We start from the raw sequence: 14,404 nt of genomic DNA, 5'->3' as shown, positions 1-14,404 counted from the left end.
AGGAAAGGGCGTTTTCTATAGTGTGAAAGTATGTCCACTGCTGGTGGATTGCAGGGTGGTCGTAACTCCTGGAGAGGAGCAGTGTATAATGTGCTGGAAAAATGAATCCAGCCAGCAAAGGAGGCAATATGGACAATAACAATACATTAGTAGGTGCTTTGTATTAAAGGGGTTATCCAATGTCTAAAACATGCCCCCCCCAATGCTCAGGCCCCTCATATAGATTATACTTACCCCGCTCCCCAGCAAATGCGTCGCTCCTAATCGTGCGGATCAAAACAACCAGCGATTTGGGGGAGCAGCCAATAGCATCCCGCGATGGGGACGAGTCTCCCTAGCATCACGGGTAAAGTTAGAGAGGCTCGGTGGCTGTGCGGGGATCAGGTGCCACGGACCGGGGTAAATATAATAGATATAAGGGGCCCGGGCATTGGGGGGGGGGGGGGGAGAATGTGTTAGACTTTGGATAACCCCTTTAACTTTCGCTACATGATAAATGCCATTTGCTGAAGTGAGACAACCCCTTTAAATTACCAAGTAAATGGTAATCAGAGACGTGTCCAGTCACTTATCCATTGTTTCCAGGTCATGTCACTCACCTCCACTTCTGGGCTGGTGGACGAGATGATGTTTTCTCCATTTACATAAGAGTTCCCCTAAAATGAGAAGGCTGGGATGTTACTTGGAATGAAACACTCCAACATCTCTTATTCCTTACAGCAGGTATTCCCATTGCTAGGCTATGCTATCACGCCATGATCAGGGGACAGTCCGACCTCTGGGACCCTCACCAACCCCAAGAACAACTAGCCACATTCACCTGAACAGGGCCATGCTGCAGTTCCTTGCACAGCAGGGAGCGAGGTGCTACTGAGGAGGGAGCAGAGCTATGCCAGGGTACGCTTTATAGTCAGGGTCAGACCCTCACTAAGCAAAACGTGATAGCACATCCCATTGATGGCAATACCCTTTAATAGAGCAACTCTATCAAACCAGGCACACAGTCTAGTCAGGGTTGACTGCGGTGATTAAACAGATACCTGTCGTCTTGTGAAAATTGTTAAAAAAATAAAATTAAAAAAATAACTTTTTGCAAATGAGAAGGTCAGTGCACCTCAGGTTTAGTTCTGGCCACGCCCCTCGGTGCACTGAAACCCCAATTTGCACAAATAAAAATAGATGCCTATTTTCTATGGGAATGCCACAGCCGATTTTCACAAGACAGGTACAATTTTAACCAGCAGGGTCAATCAATCCTACCAGACTGTACAACTGGTTTAGGCTACTTTCACACTAGCGTTCGGAGCGGGTCCGTCTGATGTTTCATCAGACGGATCCGCTCCTATAATGCAGACGTTTGCATCCGTTCAGAATGGATCCGTCTGCATTATAACTTAGAAAAATTTCTAAGTGTGAAAGTAGCCTGAGCGGATCCGTTCAGACTTTACATTGAAAGTCAATGGGTGACGGATCCGCTTGAAGATTGAGCCATATGGTGTCATCTTCAAGCGGATCCGTCCCCATTGACTTCCATTATAAGTCTGGACGGATCCGCTCGCCTCCGCACGGCCAGGCGGACACCCGAACGCTGCTGGCAGCGTTCAGGTGTCCGCTCACTGAGCGGAGCGGAGGCTGAGCGCTGGCAGGCGGATGCATTCTCAGTGGATCCGCCTCCACTGAGAATGCATTAGGGCCAGACGGCTGCGTTCAGGGCCGCTTGTGAGCCCCTTCAAACGGAGGTCACGAGCAGACACCTGAACGCAGGTGTGAAAGTAGCCTTAATAGGGTTGATCCTGCTGAGCGCTTCTCTTAAAAGATAATCTGTCCCAGTGTAGTCTTTTAGTCCATATTTTTCCTTTAAAGGGGACCTAATCAGAGACACCGGCTCTCCTCTGGATGATAGTGAACATTGCAATACACGTACTGATCGTCTAATGCAGGGATGCACAACCTGTGGCCCTCCAGCTGTTGTAAAACTACAACTCCCACTAGGCCCTGCTGTAGGCTTATAGCTGTAGGCTGTCCGGGCATGCTGGGAGTTGTAGTTTTGCAACAGCTGGAGGGCCGCAGGTTGGGCATCCCTGGCCTAATAGATTATATAGTTGCTGGATGAACACCAATTTGGCCAATTGCCATTTCTCCCAACCTCTGGGGAACAACTTATGCAATATGTCCACATATCCAATTTTAACTCAATGTGTGTGGCAACCTAATAAATTGTACACATGCGTTAAACCTGCAGCATCTGAGCGTCCGGTATGGACACCTACCTGCGACACCAGGCCATTCAGCTGTTCAGAAAGCTGCCGGAGACTGTCCGTCGAGGAGACAAACCTGCAAGAAGGAGTCATGCATTATAAAGGGAGGACACTGAATTTATTGTTCTAATTCACGTTAATTTACCTACAAAGAAATAGCTCTATACAGTGCAAGACCCTGATCTCAAGAGTATATGATGATCATCATCTTCAGTGCCAAGTGTGCAGGTGTTCTTAATAGGGAACGATCAGCTGTTTTTACACCAAAGTTTTATGTCGGGGTGAGCCATTCCTCCACTTACACATAGTCGGTCAGCCAGTCCTGCTGACTTTGCTCTTATGTGCATGGGAAGGCATCCTGGTGGAAACTTCCCCTTTAAAGAGGACCTGTCCCCTCTCCTGACATGTGTAAGTAACTACTTGAAATCCCCATTTAATAACGATTCAGGAGCACCTATTCCTATATGTCGTGGTGTTCCTTTATTGTTCCTGCTAGAAGTTATGAATGAATTGCCAGCAGTTTGCAATTTAAGTCCAGATGGGTGTTACCAGTTTCGGGTGGGGGGTCTCTGCACAGTCCGAGATCGGCAGGGGCACAACAACTGGTAACACCCATCTGGACCTTTTTTTTTTTTTTTTTGCAAAGTGCTAGAAATTCATTTGTAACAGAGGAATAGCAAAATATATAGAGATAAGACTAGAAGCTCCAGAATTATTACATGGGGGATACAAGTAGTTACTAAAATAGACCTGTCAGGAGAGGAGACGTGTCCTCTTTAAAAGGGTTTTCACGAGATTTTGATGATCTATCCTCTAGATAGGTCATCAATATATGATCAGTGGGGGTCCGACAGGCGGGACCCCCACCGATCAGCTGTTTGAGAAGGCAGCAGCGCTCCTGTTAGCACAGCGCCGTACATTGTATGGTTGCTGTGCTCAGTATCGCGCTCTGCCCCATTAAAGTAAACGTCATCACGCCTCGCCCTGATGCCTAAAGTGCCGAGGACCTGGCAATGGCAGAGAGAGCAGAGCCTCTAGGTGTACTGACAACGCCCCCGTTGCTCCTAGAGGTTCATTTGCATATATTAAAACATCATTTTTCTCAGCAATGCGGGCACATATGAACATGGGACCAACACAGATTTCTTCCTCTGCCAAGTGCACATGCAACAGGTCAGCCAGTGTCATAGGTACAAAACTGCTGACAGATGCCCTCTAAGCTGTAAGAACGGTCTGAATACAAGTCCAGGATTGGTGATCTTCTCTTGTCCTCTGATTTTACCAAGGATGTGAGTGACTTAAGAACATGGACCACCTTGGTCTGGCATCTTGACTGCCAATTAGAAAACCGCTGTAGGTAACACTCACCTCTTGCTGTCCGCTGTCACCTTCCCGCTATCGTAGTCATTTTGCTGCAGAACAAAACCAAAAAAGGGTGAGCAGAGATACTGAGCGGCAAAAATGGGAAGGCATCAGGAGGGCAATATAAGCAGGGTACAGACATGGCGGCATGCAAGCTAACACAGGGAGGCCAACAGCGAGACGGGGGTCAACGGAGAAATGTCATGTATTACATATCTACTATCACTGCTAATACTGGACAGAGCAGCCATATATCAAATCAGGCCCGTCCATGAGATCAGTCGGCCATTCATTGGAGGCGTTTCTGAAGCAGGACCCATGGTAGTCGGCCAATTGCAATAATAATAAAAAAAAACAAAAAACACGTCTTGATGAGACAATCCTTTTAATACACAGAACTGAGAAATACATGATATTTCTACCGTTTAAATTTACCAAGATGGAAGTGAGAGATAGAAACTATCACCTTATTAAAACTGGATATACAGTCAGAAAAAAAATATATATATATAGATTTTTACCTTCCAGCCACCATAGAAACCATCCACAAGCAGGTCAGTGGCTGCTGTTGGTAGATCTTATTTTTATCCCAATCATGGCTCCACATATTTAGGGCCCGGTCAACATGGCAGGATTTGCTTCCAGTGGCAGCTGCATGGTGTCCGCCTCCCACTGCTGTCGGCGCACTGCCGTTCATGCGGTCGGCCTTTTAAAGATGCATTCTGCCCGCAGTATTCAAAAGGGAAATCCGCTGTGTGAACAGGCCCTAACAGGACTACCGTGACCCACTGACAGCAGGACTCAGACTTGTTAGAAAATAAGATCCGTCAACAGCAGTTATCTAACAGGCTCTATTCTAGTATTGTAAAGTGAAAAATTATTTCCGGAGCCTGAAGCCACAGAGAGAGAGAGTACGATGTGGCCCAAGAAGTGAGAGGACAGAGATTAGAAGAGAGCAGCCATATAGACGCCGTGTGGTAGCCTCACACCTCAGACAGTGGGTTATTAAACTGGGTTTCGGTCGGGGTTTTAGAATTGTCCAGGACATCATCTGTAAGGATTTCGGCATCAGCGTCATCTCTCTCCAAGAGCACCTGTCAGAGCACACAACGGGGCGGGTTAGCACGACATGCGGATCCATGCGGCACAAGGGGAGGGCGTTACAGATCAATATAAAAGGGCACCCGTCATCAGACGGACCATATAACGTCCCGGCATCTGTACGACAAGCAGCATGTGATCCTTCTAGGTGTTACCGTCAGTCTAGATGCCCCCAAAACAAAATGTTACCTACCTAAGCTCTCCACTTATTCCGAAACTACAACTCCAAGCATGCCCTGCCTCTGCCATGGTATCCTGGGCATAGCGGTTTCAAAACAGCTGGAGTGCCACGGGTAGTAAACCACTGTCTTAACATTAAAGCCCCAATGCACACGACTGTTTTGCGGTCCCCAAAATACGGATGCGGTTCGTATGCCGTCTGCATTTTTTATTTTTTCTATGTACCCACTGACATCTTTTATCTTTTTGCAGAACAGACATATGGATGCAGAGAGCGTTCGAAGGACCCACGCACTTTTCGCATTCGTATCTGTTCCACAAAAAGTTAGAACATGACCTATAGTTGGCCTCAAAATGCAGACCACAGACCCAACGGAGTCAATGGGCCTGCAAAAAATAAAATAAAAAATGCAGACGGAAGACGGACAACGTATTTTGTGGACCGCAAAAAGCATACGGTTGTGTGGATGAGGCCTAAGCAGGCTAAAGTGAGCGTTTCGATCTGGCCGGTCTGACCTCTGGGACCACCCACAGATCCTGAGGCTACAGGGCTGGTATAGGGGCCACGCTGCAGTTCCTTGCACAGGGAATACATAGTGAAGGGGACGAGGATCTAAAGGGTCACTGAACTTTGAGAAAACTTTTGACAGGTCCTATATGAAAAGTTTTGATTGGTGGGGGGGGCGCAGGTGCTGAGACACCCACCGATCACTAGAACGGGTAGAGAGAAGCACTCATATAGAGCGTCGTATCTCCTTGCTGCAGGAGACAAGGGAAATAGAAAGTGTACGGGTCCATCTTGGTTCTGTCTCAGTTTGTGCGCTTGTCTCTTCTCAGTCTAGCGACTAATGGAGTCCGAGTACTATATTTGGGTGGTCTTTGAATTCCTGTGTCATGCTCCACCCCCGCACTAGTAGGGCCTGGAGCGTTCAATTTACAAGGTTGTCATTTAGTACAAGACTAAAGGCAAATTTCCGGAATCGGGATTAGTCTCATGGCCATCGCTTGCTTATCACTCAGCTTTGCAGACTGGGGGTTGTAGTTCACCTGCAGATCTTGGCACAAGCCCCTGACATTTACACAGGGCAGGTAAGTGACTTGTTGGCTGTGACTCACACTCCTATCTGTCAGCCGTTCCAGTTTGGCCAGTTAAGAGGCGCTGGGATGAAGGATCTTAAGGGAGGAGAGAACGACGCCTGTGTAATAGACACTCGTTACTTCCTGCGCCCTTCCTGACTCAGAGGCGGCCATGTTCTGCAGCCTCCGGGAAAAGGAATGACTGATGGCGACGGCTCGCTGCACGCCTGTCCTGAGGATTATTTAATAAAATAACGTAACTTAGCAAATGGCTTGACTGTAAAGATCCTACCGTTCTGTGTATGCAGCCCCTATGCAGACCAATGTATCTCCATGCTTACAGGCTACAGACAGTCCCTGAGCTTAGTCTTATCAGTCATGTGTTACTTGCGCCCCCCCTTCCATGGCACGATCACATAGTCAGGATTTTGGTGCTAACGCACATAATGGGGTGTTTTATACCTACCTGTAGCTGTCCATTCCCATTCTACTTTACCGGAGAGGAGTCCAGGAGTCTCGTCCAACGACATGGGGCGCATACGCATAAGGGGATCAATAGTCCTCGCTTCATTGCTCCTTGAGACCCCTTTAGAAAGCCAAACCCCAGCTGCAAAGCAGCATCCACCCCCAAATCTAGTGACAGGGTCCCTTCAAAGGGCATCTGATGCCAGGAGACCCCTTTTATAAAGGGGAATGCACAATATGGCACCAAATTGGATATGTTCACACCTCAGATGAACGGATCCAGCACTGCCGGAGTCAACAGATCACTGCCGGATCCCTATTGACTGGAGGATCTGGGCCGAATAAAAATAAAGTTACATGCAACGTATTTTTTTATCCAGACGATATCTGGCATTTGTGCCGTATCTGCTTGACGGAGATGTGACCGAGGCCTTAGAAGGTCCTGCACGTCCCAAAAGGTAGAGACCTACCGGTTAATTTCAAGTTTAAAGAGTTTCTATGAGGGGCGCGCACATGTACTGCAAGATGCTTACCCTTCACCCCCCAAAAAACACATCCATGAGCTTAAGGGTCCATTCACACATCCGTGTGTGTTTTGCAGATCCGCAAAATACGGACAGTGGCAACGTGCGTTCCGCATGGATTGGTCTGCAAAATGCGGAATGGAATTACGGATGTGTGAATGGAGCCTTATTAAAAAAGGCACAGAGATACCAAAAAGGCGGTCCCCCTCTAGGAATCAGAGTGGAGCGAGGGTAAATATCAGGCGTCCTCGCCCCTTGTTCATCTGGTTTGTTTAAAAGAAGTAATCTCTTAGTAATTCTATACCAAAAAATCAAATAAAAAAAATATATGCAAAGAGTCAGCTGCCGCTCCGCCAGTAACCCATCCACTGCCCCCTCATGAAGCACCAGGCGTCCCGTGTGCCCGGCAGCTGCCGTGACAAATGCCTGAAGACAAGTGACAGCGATACGTCTAATCTCGGACAGGGCTGGTGCCAAGAAGCAGCAAATGGCCGCAGGATTATTCAACAGACCCAGGATCCGGATCCTATCTGCAGAGGAGCGAGACCGAAGCAAAGTAGGGGCGGAGGTGCTCCTCCATAATCAACACTTACAAATCCCTTCTAATGCCCATGTATTACCTCTTAAAGGGGAACATCCACCTGCAGCCTGGCTAGGGAGCCTTTATGGTCACGCCGGAGAGGATGGGAGTAAGGTTGTCGGCTGTACTACACTGTACAAAGAGGCTCACGTGACGCGGGTCTAATAAATGGAGGGCTATAAATCTGCACTGGAGGTACCTACCGCAGCATAGTGCCAAAGGTTGCTCGGCTATACTACAGCAGGGTGCACCAAGTGTCACTGCAATATACCAGCACAAACAGCACAGTGCCAGGGAGAAAAAAGCAATACTTAAAGTGTATTTCATCCTGAAAAGGGGTTATGCCATGATTAATGGAAAGTAATTAAAATCAGTATCATATAGCACACGACAGTCTCTTTCTAACAAAGCTAGAACCAGTCCTGTACCTCACATGGATGCAGAGATCTCCCCATTCATTGCTCAAACAGCTCTGCTACATTTATTTAAAGCTGGAAACTTAAGGGGTGTGTCCTTTCCTCTGCAGCTCTCTCCCCATCACAGCTAAGGGGGCGTGTCCTTTCCTCTGCAGCTCTCTCCCCATCACAGCTAAGGGAGCGTGTCCTTTCCTCTGCAGCTCTCTCCCCATCACAGCTAAGGGAGCGTGTCCTTTCCTGGGTGTTAAGTGTCTGATCAATAGTGGTCCAACCGCTGGAAACCACCGCTGACGATGAGAATGGGGGTACGGTGTCCATCATCTGACCAGTCACGTGCCCTAATGCTCCAATTCAAAGTCTATGGGGCTGCCGAAAAGAGCAAAGTGCGGCGCTCGGCTATCTCTGTCTGGTGGACTTTTTCAGTTCAGGAGTGATGCACAGCAAGTAACGCCATATAGATATAGCATGAATGTATCAGGTGAGAAAACTGACTTAAAGGGGTACTCTCTTTAAGAAAATGGTACATTGCAAGCATATGCCAATCCTTTACGATGGGTACGAGTCTGACCTCCGAGAACCCCCCCTGATCCGGAGATGGAAGGAGTGCTGCATCCTCTTCTAATTCTATGAGGTTGCGCTGCAGTTCACCTCGTTGCAGGGACAAAAAAAATGGCATTGTATCCCCTTCAGTCTCAGAATCGCGGTGGTCCTAGAGGTTGGAGGCCCCCCAATTATAGCAATATGCCATGATTTTATAGGGTGGAATACCCCTTTAACAAAACACCTGCACATCCTGATGAACCACAATTGATAAAACACAATAATCACAAAGGGGTTGTACAGTAAACAATGAGGTACAAATCAGGTGCCCCCCCCCCCCCCAATAAAAACGTATATTAACGAATAGAGACCAAATGGGAAACAATAAAAAAATAAAAAAGGGACAAGCAGCAAGCATCGGGGGTGGGGGGCACAGGGTACAGATGCATGGGCAAAGCCAAAGGAAAATGGCAGCACCTCCCTCCGTATAGCTCACCTTCTCGTCTCCCAAACCAGGGATGGACACCCCATTGGATCTATGAAGATCTGATACCAGCCCCTTCAAAATGGCCTCAATCTGAAGACAGTGAGAGAAAGAGAGAGAAGGGGAAAAGGCAGGTAAGGCTACTTTCACACCAGCGTTATTTGCGGATCCGTCGTGATCTGCAAAAACGCTTCCGTTACAATAATACAACCGCATGCATTCGTCATGAACGGATCCGGTTAGATTATGTCTTCTATAGCCATGACGGATCTGTCATGAACACCATTGAAAGTCAGTCAATGGAGGACGGATCAGTTTTCTATTGCGTCAGAGAAAACGGATCCGTCCCCATTGACTTACACTGTGTGCCAGGACGGATCCGTTTGGCTCAGCTTAGTCAGGCAGGCAGCGTTCTGGTGTCCGTCGCCAGAGCGGAACGGTGACTGAACGGAGGCAAACTGATGCGTTCTGAGCGGATCCTTTTCCATTCAGAATGCATTAGGGCAAAACTGATCCGTTTTGGACGCTGGTGAGAGCCCTGAACGGATCTCACAAACGGAAAAGCCAAAACGCCAGTGTGAAAGTAGCCTAAGCAGAAAGAGGGGGCACGTCAACAGCATCGCAGTGACACCCAGGTTCCCAATGTGAGAAAAATCTGCAAAATCTTTGGGGCGAAGCTTAGTAACACAGGACGTCACAATCCCCACTGCCAGCCGGTGCCATCAACACATGTGAAATTGTGATGCCCATCTGCACACAGTCCAGACCACCATAACAGCACCTGTACCGGCAGGTTCCTCATTACATTAGGGAATTGCTAATTATGCAGTTTTCCTAATATAAAACCAGATGCAAAATCCACAGCAGGCTTAGGGCTCATGCACACGACAATTGTCGGCCGGTGCCTGTATTGCTGCCCGCAATATACGGGCACCAGTCGTTTGTGCACCACATCCCGGATGGCGGACTCATTCACTAGATTATGCACTTTTTTGTGGTTTGGACCGTAGAATGTGGACTGCAGACCCCATTCAAGTGAACGGGTCCTGCGTCCGCATACAGTGCCCTATGGTCGGCGCCCATGCATTGCGGACTGCAATTCAATTTGCGGTCCACAGTATGAGGCCCGTCCGGCATGCGTTCATGTGCATGAGCCCTTATTTGCATGCTTTTTTAACGCGGTTTCAGCAGTTTTCATTTCTGTTAATTTTCAATGGAAAAATCACAAAGTAGAATCTGCTTCAAAAACCGACAGAACAGCTCATTTTTGCGCAGTGCGGCTTTTTAAAACGCTGTATGATTTAACATGCGGATTATCCACTGAAATTAATAGGGAAGTTCTGCATATGGTTTTGGCGTAGATATTTGGCGCGGAATCTGCGCCCAGAATGCTCTTGTGTGAACATACCCTAATACACCCCTGCAATAACCCGGAAACTTCAGGAACCTGGAAGGGACTTTGCTCTTCTCATCAATAGCCCAAAGACTGGACGGACAGCAATACCAAGCTATGGGAAAATCCGTTTGGCATTTGCCACAGTAGGATGGGAGTAGTAGTTGAGCCAACTATACAGGGCAGTCAAAGAGAATCCGGAAAAAAAACCAAAACAACAGGGCTGGATGTAGCGAAGGGACTGCAGGGAACCATTTATCCACCCCCCACAGGATCATCACCCCCAGTCTCCTCCTGCATACCTCTTGACCTGGCACAGACCTCTGGGGAGCGAGTGCCAGGTCTGGGGGCATGCAGTCATTTTCGACTGAAATGCTGGGAACTAAGAGACCGTTTTAATCTGGATTTTCAGGTTTGTCTGGATCCGTCTTTCAATGAGAATGTGTTAAGAGGTGGAGAATGCAGACAGCAAAGGCGTCCCATACCAGAGCAGCACACGTATGTACGGCGAGCGTGTCCGTCCATAGGGCGGAGGAACTGGGTAAAGTCAGACTGATCAATAGGGAAAAATAAATAAAATCCTCCTTCACAGAGAACTGCTCTTTTGTGAAGCCATAAAATATTTCCCTCAACTGCCTCTCAGTGATCTCCGTTTCTGGGAAAGCTGGGTAACAAGTCATACTGACGCCATGACAGCCAACAGGTCTTCTCATACCCATTAATGACCCAGCCTCAATAAAGGGCTAAACCTCACCTCCACCGTGACAAATCTGCCTCAATAAGCAGCGACAGGGGATATACCACTTCTTAAAGGGGCATTCCCATCAGTGAGGGTCTGAACTCTGGGACCCCAACAGATCACGATCAATATGATACCGGCCATATACACATTTGCAGAGTCTGAATCCATTAGAACAGACACAGGAGGGGCAGTAAGTGTTAGAACTGTAAGGAAGTCAATATCCTCAGGACAGGACATCAATATCAGATCAGCGGGGGTTGGACTCTCCAATCAGTTATCTGAAGGGGCCCCAGTGGTCAGTCAAGCACGGTGGTCTCTTTGCAGTATACCAAAAACAGCGCCGTCCCCTGTATAGTGGTCGTTCTGGGTACTGCAGCTCATTCCCCTTCACTTGAATGTGACCGGCCACTACAGCCTCTTCAAACAGCTGATCAGCAAGGGGGATGGGAGAACGGCTTTAATATATGGTGCACGACATCATGTGATCCTGTGACTTACGGGGTCTGGAGACAGACGATTGGGGGTGTCAGGATGGCTGTTGGACTCTCTTCCCTTCTTCTTCTTCTTGCCGCTCGCAGGAGCCGGAGGAGTCGTCTTCTGTTGATACTCCTTTAACTAAAAAGACAATGGAAAAATGAGAATCATCTAGTGGTTACCGGCGGCTGCAACTAAAATCTACACAGACAAGCAAAGCGAGCCCGTACGATAGACAGCCTGCTGCTCTCAGTCATCAGCCGTGAGACTGCAGTGCCCCTACGATGGGACGAGCGGCAGAAGGTCCCGCTGATCACTGCATATCGCTTATATCTCTGGGAGCCAGCAGAGACATCTACAGCCAGGTCCATAAATATTGGGACAATCCTAACATTTTCGGCTCTATACACCACCACAATGGATTAGAAATGTAACAAACAAGATGTGCTTTACCTGCAGACTGTCAGCTTTAATGTGAGGGGATTTACATCCAAATCAGGCGAACGGTGCAGGAATTACAGCAGTTTGCATCTGTGCCTCCTACTTGTTAAGGGACCAAAAGTAACGGGACAGAATAATAATCATAAATCAAACTTTCACTTTTTAATACTTGGTTGCAAATCCTTTGCCGTCAATTACAGCCTGAAGTCTGGAACGCATAGACATCACCAGACGCTGGTCTCATCCCTGGTGACGCTCTGCCCGGCCTCTACTGCCACTGTCTTCAGTTCCTGCTTGTTCTTGGGGCATTTTCCCTTCAGTTTTGTCTTCAGCAAGTGAAATGCTCAATCAGATTCAGGTCCGGTGATTGACTCGGCCATTGCATAACATTCCACTTCTTTCCCTTATAAAACTCTTTGGTTGCTTTTGCAGTATGCTTTGGGTCATTGTCCATCTGCACTGTGAAGCGCCGTCGAATGAGTTCTGAAGCATCTGGCTGAATATGGGCAGATAATATTGCCCGAAACCCTTCAGAATTCATCCTGCTGCTTTTGTCAGCAGTCACATCATCAATAAATACAAGAGAAGCAGTTCCATTGGCAGCCATACATGCCCACGCCATGACACTACCACCACCATGCTTCACTGATGAGGTGGCATGCTTAGGATCATGAGCAGTTCCAGTGGCAGCCATACATGCCCACGCCATGACACTACCACCACCATGCTTCACTGATGAGGTGGTATGCTTAGGACCATGAGTAGTTCCTTTCCTTCTCCATACTCTTCTCTTCCCATCCCTCTGGTACAAGTTGATCTTGGTCTCATCTGTCCATAGGATGTTGTTCCAGAACTGTGAAGGCTTTTTAGATGTTGTTTGGCAAACTCTAATCTGGCCTTCTTGTGTTTGAGGCTCACCAATGGTTTACATCTTGTGGTGAACCCTCTGTATTCACTCTGGTGAAGTCTTCTCTTGATTGCTGACTTTGACACACATACACCTGCGTCCTGGAGAGTGTTCTTTGATCCGGCCAACTGTTGTGAAGGGAAAGAATTCTTCGGTCATCCACCACAGTTGTTTTCCGTGGTTTTCCCGGTCTTTTGGTGTTGCTGAGCTCACCGGTGCGTTCCTTCTTTTTAAAGAATGTTCCAAACTGTTGTTTTGGCCGCGCCTGATGTTTTTGCTATCTCTCTGATGGTTTGTTTGGTTTTTGCAGCCTAATGATGGCTTCACTGATGGTGACAGCTCTTTGGATCTCATCTTGAGAGTTGACAGCAACAGATTCCAGATGCAAATAGCAAATAGCAGACTGGAAATGACCTCTGGACCTTTTATCTGCTCATTGTAATTGGGATAATGAGGGAATAACACACACCGGCCATGGAGCAGCTGAGGAGCCAATTGTCCCATTACTTTTGGTCCCTTAACAAGTGGGAGGCACATATGCAAACTGCTGTAATTCCTGCACCGTTCACCTGATTTGGATGTAAATCCCCTCAAATTAAAGCTGACAGTCTGCAGGTAAAGCACGTCTCGTTTGTTTCATTTATAACCCATTGTGGTGGCGTATAGAGCCGAAAATGTTACAATTGTGTCAATGTCCCAATATTTACGGACCTGGCTGTACATACAGAGGCATGACAGGTATCAGACGCTCCTCTTCTAAGGCCTCATTCACACAACAGCCTGTGTCACAAAATAGGACGCGTTTTCACAGCCGTTTAGACAGGAGTGCACCCGTCTAATGGCCATTAGAAACGGATATAAAGGACTTTTCAGGGATTAAAATAAAAAGAATTTAAAAAAAGTATTCACCTTATCCAATTGAATGCAAGGGAACGCTCGAGCCTTATGGTATCCAGCAGGACCTGCGCTCAAAGCGGGATGTCACATGATCACGCTGGTAGCGCGGGTCCTGCAGCACTCAAGTGGAGGAAGGGAGTTGTTGTTTTTTTTTTGTCTGTACTATTACGAGTCAGGGGCTAAAGTGACCATTTTATAATACTGGGTTCTATTATCTATACTGGGGGGACACTAAGTGGGTCATTATCTATACTGGTAAAAAACAAAAGACATGAAATTGATCCCTTTGTAACAGCCATTAATAACTGACGCAAAACAGCCATCAAAAATAGATAAATGCACAGAAAACGGAGGCTCGCACTGATGCAAAATGGCAATGAAAAACTGACAGTATCTATTTTACTGACTTATGACCGTTCCCAAAGGGGCTTATTTAGCGAATTCCACGAGAATATTCCGATGTCCAGTGACGTAATGCTGCGCTCTGTCTTCCAGCCCAAAAAGTCTATGTGTCCACGAGAACTACGGACACCCAATGGATGTCATCCGCGTCTGCTCCATCT

The 14,404-nt window shown here is 47.5% G+C and overlaps 1 protein-coding gene across 6 annotated transcripts in view; it reads right to left on the bottom strand.

Annotated features, from left to right (window-relative positions):
* Positions 1 to 14,404, bottom strand: part of GOLGA2 (golgin A2) — a 32,579-nt gene that overhangs the window by 16,304 nt on the left and 1,871 nt on the right. For 3 of the 6 annotated variants that reach the window (XM_044305228.1, XM_044305229.1, XM_044305231.1), the window contains exons 2-7: positions 11,621 to 11,737; positions 9,000 to 9,080; positions 4,610 to 4,714; positions 3,627 to 3,670; positions 2,271 to 2,334; positions 600 to 656 (exon numbers count right to left, since the gene is read on the bottom strand). In XM_044305228.1, coding sequence (XP_044161163.1) covers positions 600 to 656; positions 2,271 to 2,334; positions 3,627 to 3,670; positions 4,610 to 4,714; positions 9,000 to 9,080; positions 11,621 to 11,737 — 468 coding nt within the window. The remainder of the gene's footprint in view (positions 1 to 599; positions 657 to 2,270; positions 2,335 to 3,626; positions 3,671 to 4,609; positions 4,715 to 8,999; positions 9,081 to 11,620; positions 11,738 to 14,404) is intronic. The other 3 variants (XM_044305232.1, XM_044305230.1, XM_044305233.1) reach the window with 3 other exon arrangements.

This window comes from Bufo gargarizans, chromosome 9 (assembly GCF_014858855.1).
Source record: "Bufo gargarizans isolate SCDJY-AF-19 chromosome 9, ASM1485885v1, whole genome shotgun sequence".
Taxonomy (NCBI): Eukaryota; Metazoa; Chordata; class Amphibia; order Anura; family Bufonidae; genus Bufo; species Bufo gargarizans.
This window is presented reverse-complemented; position numbering and strand designations above follow the sequence as displayed.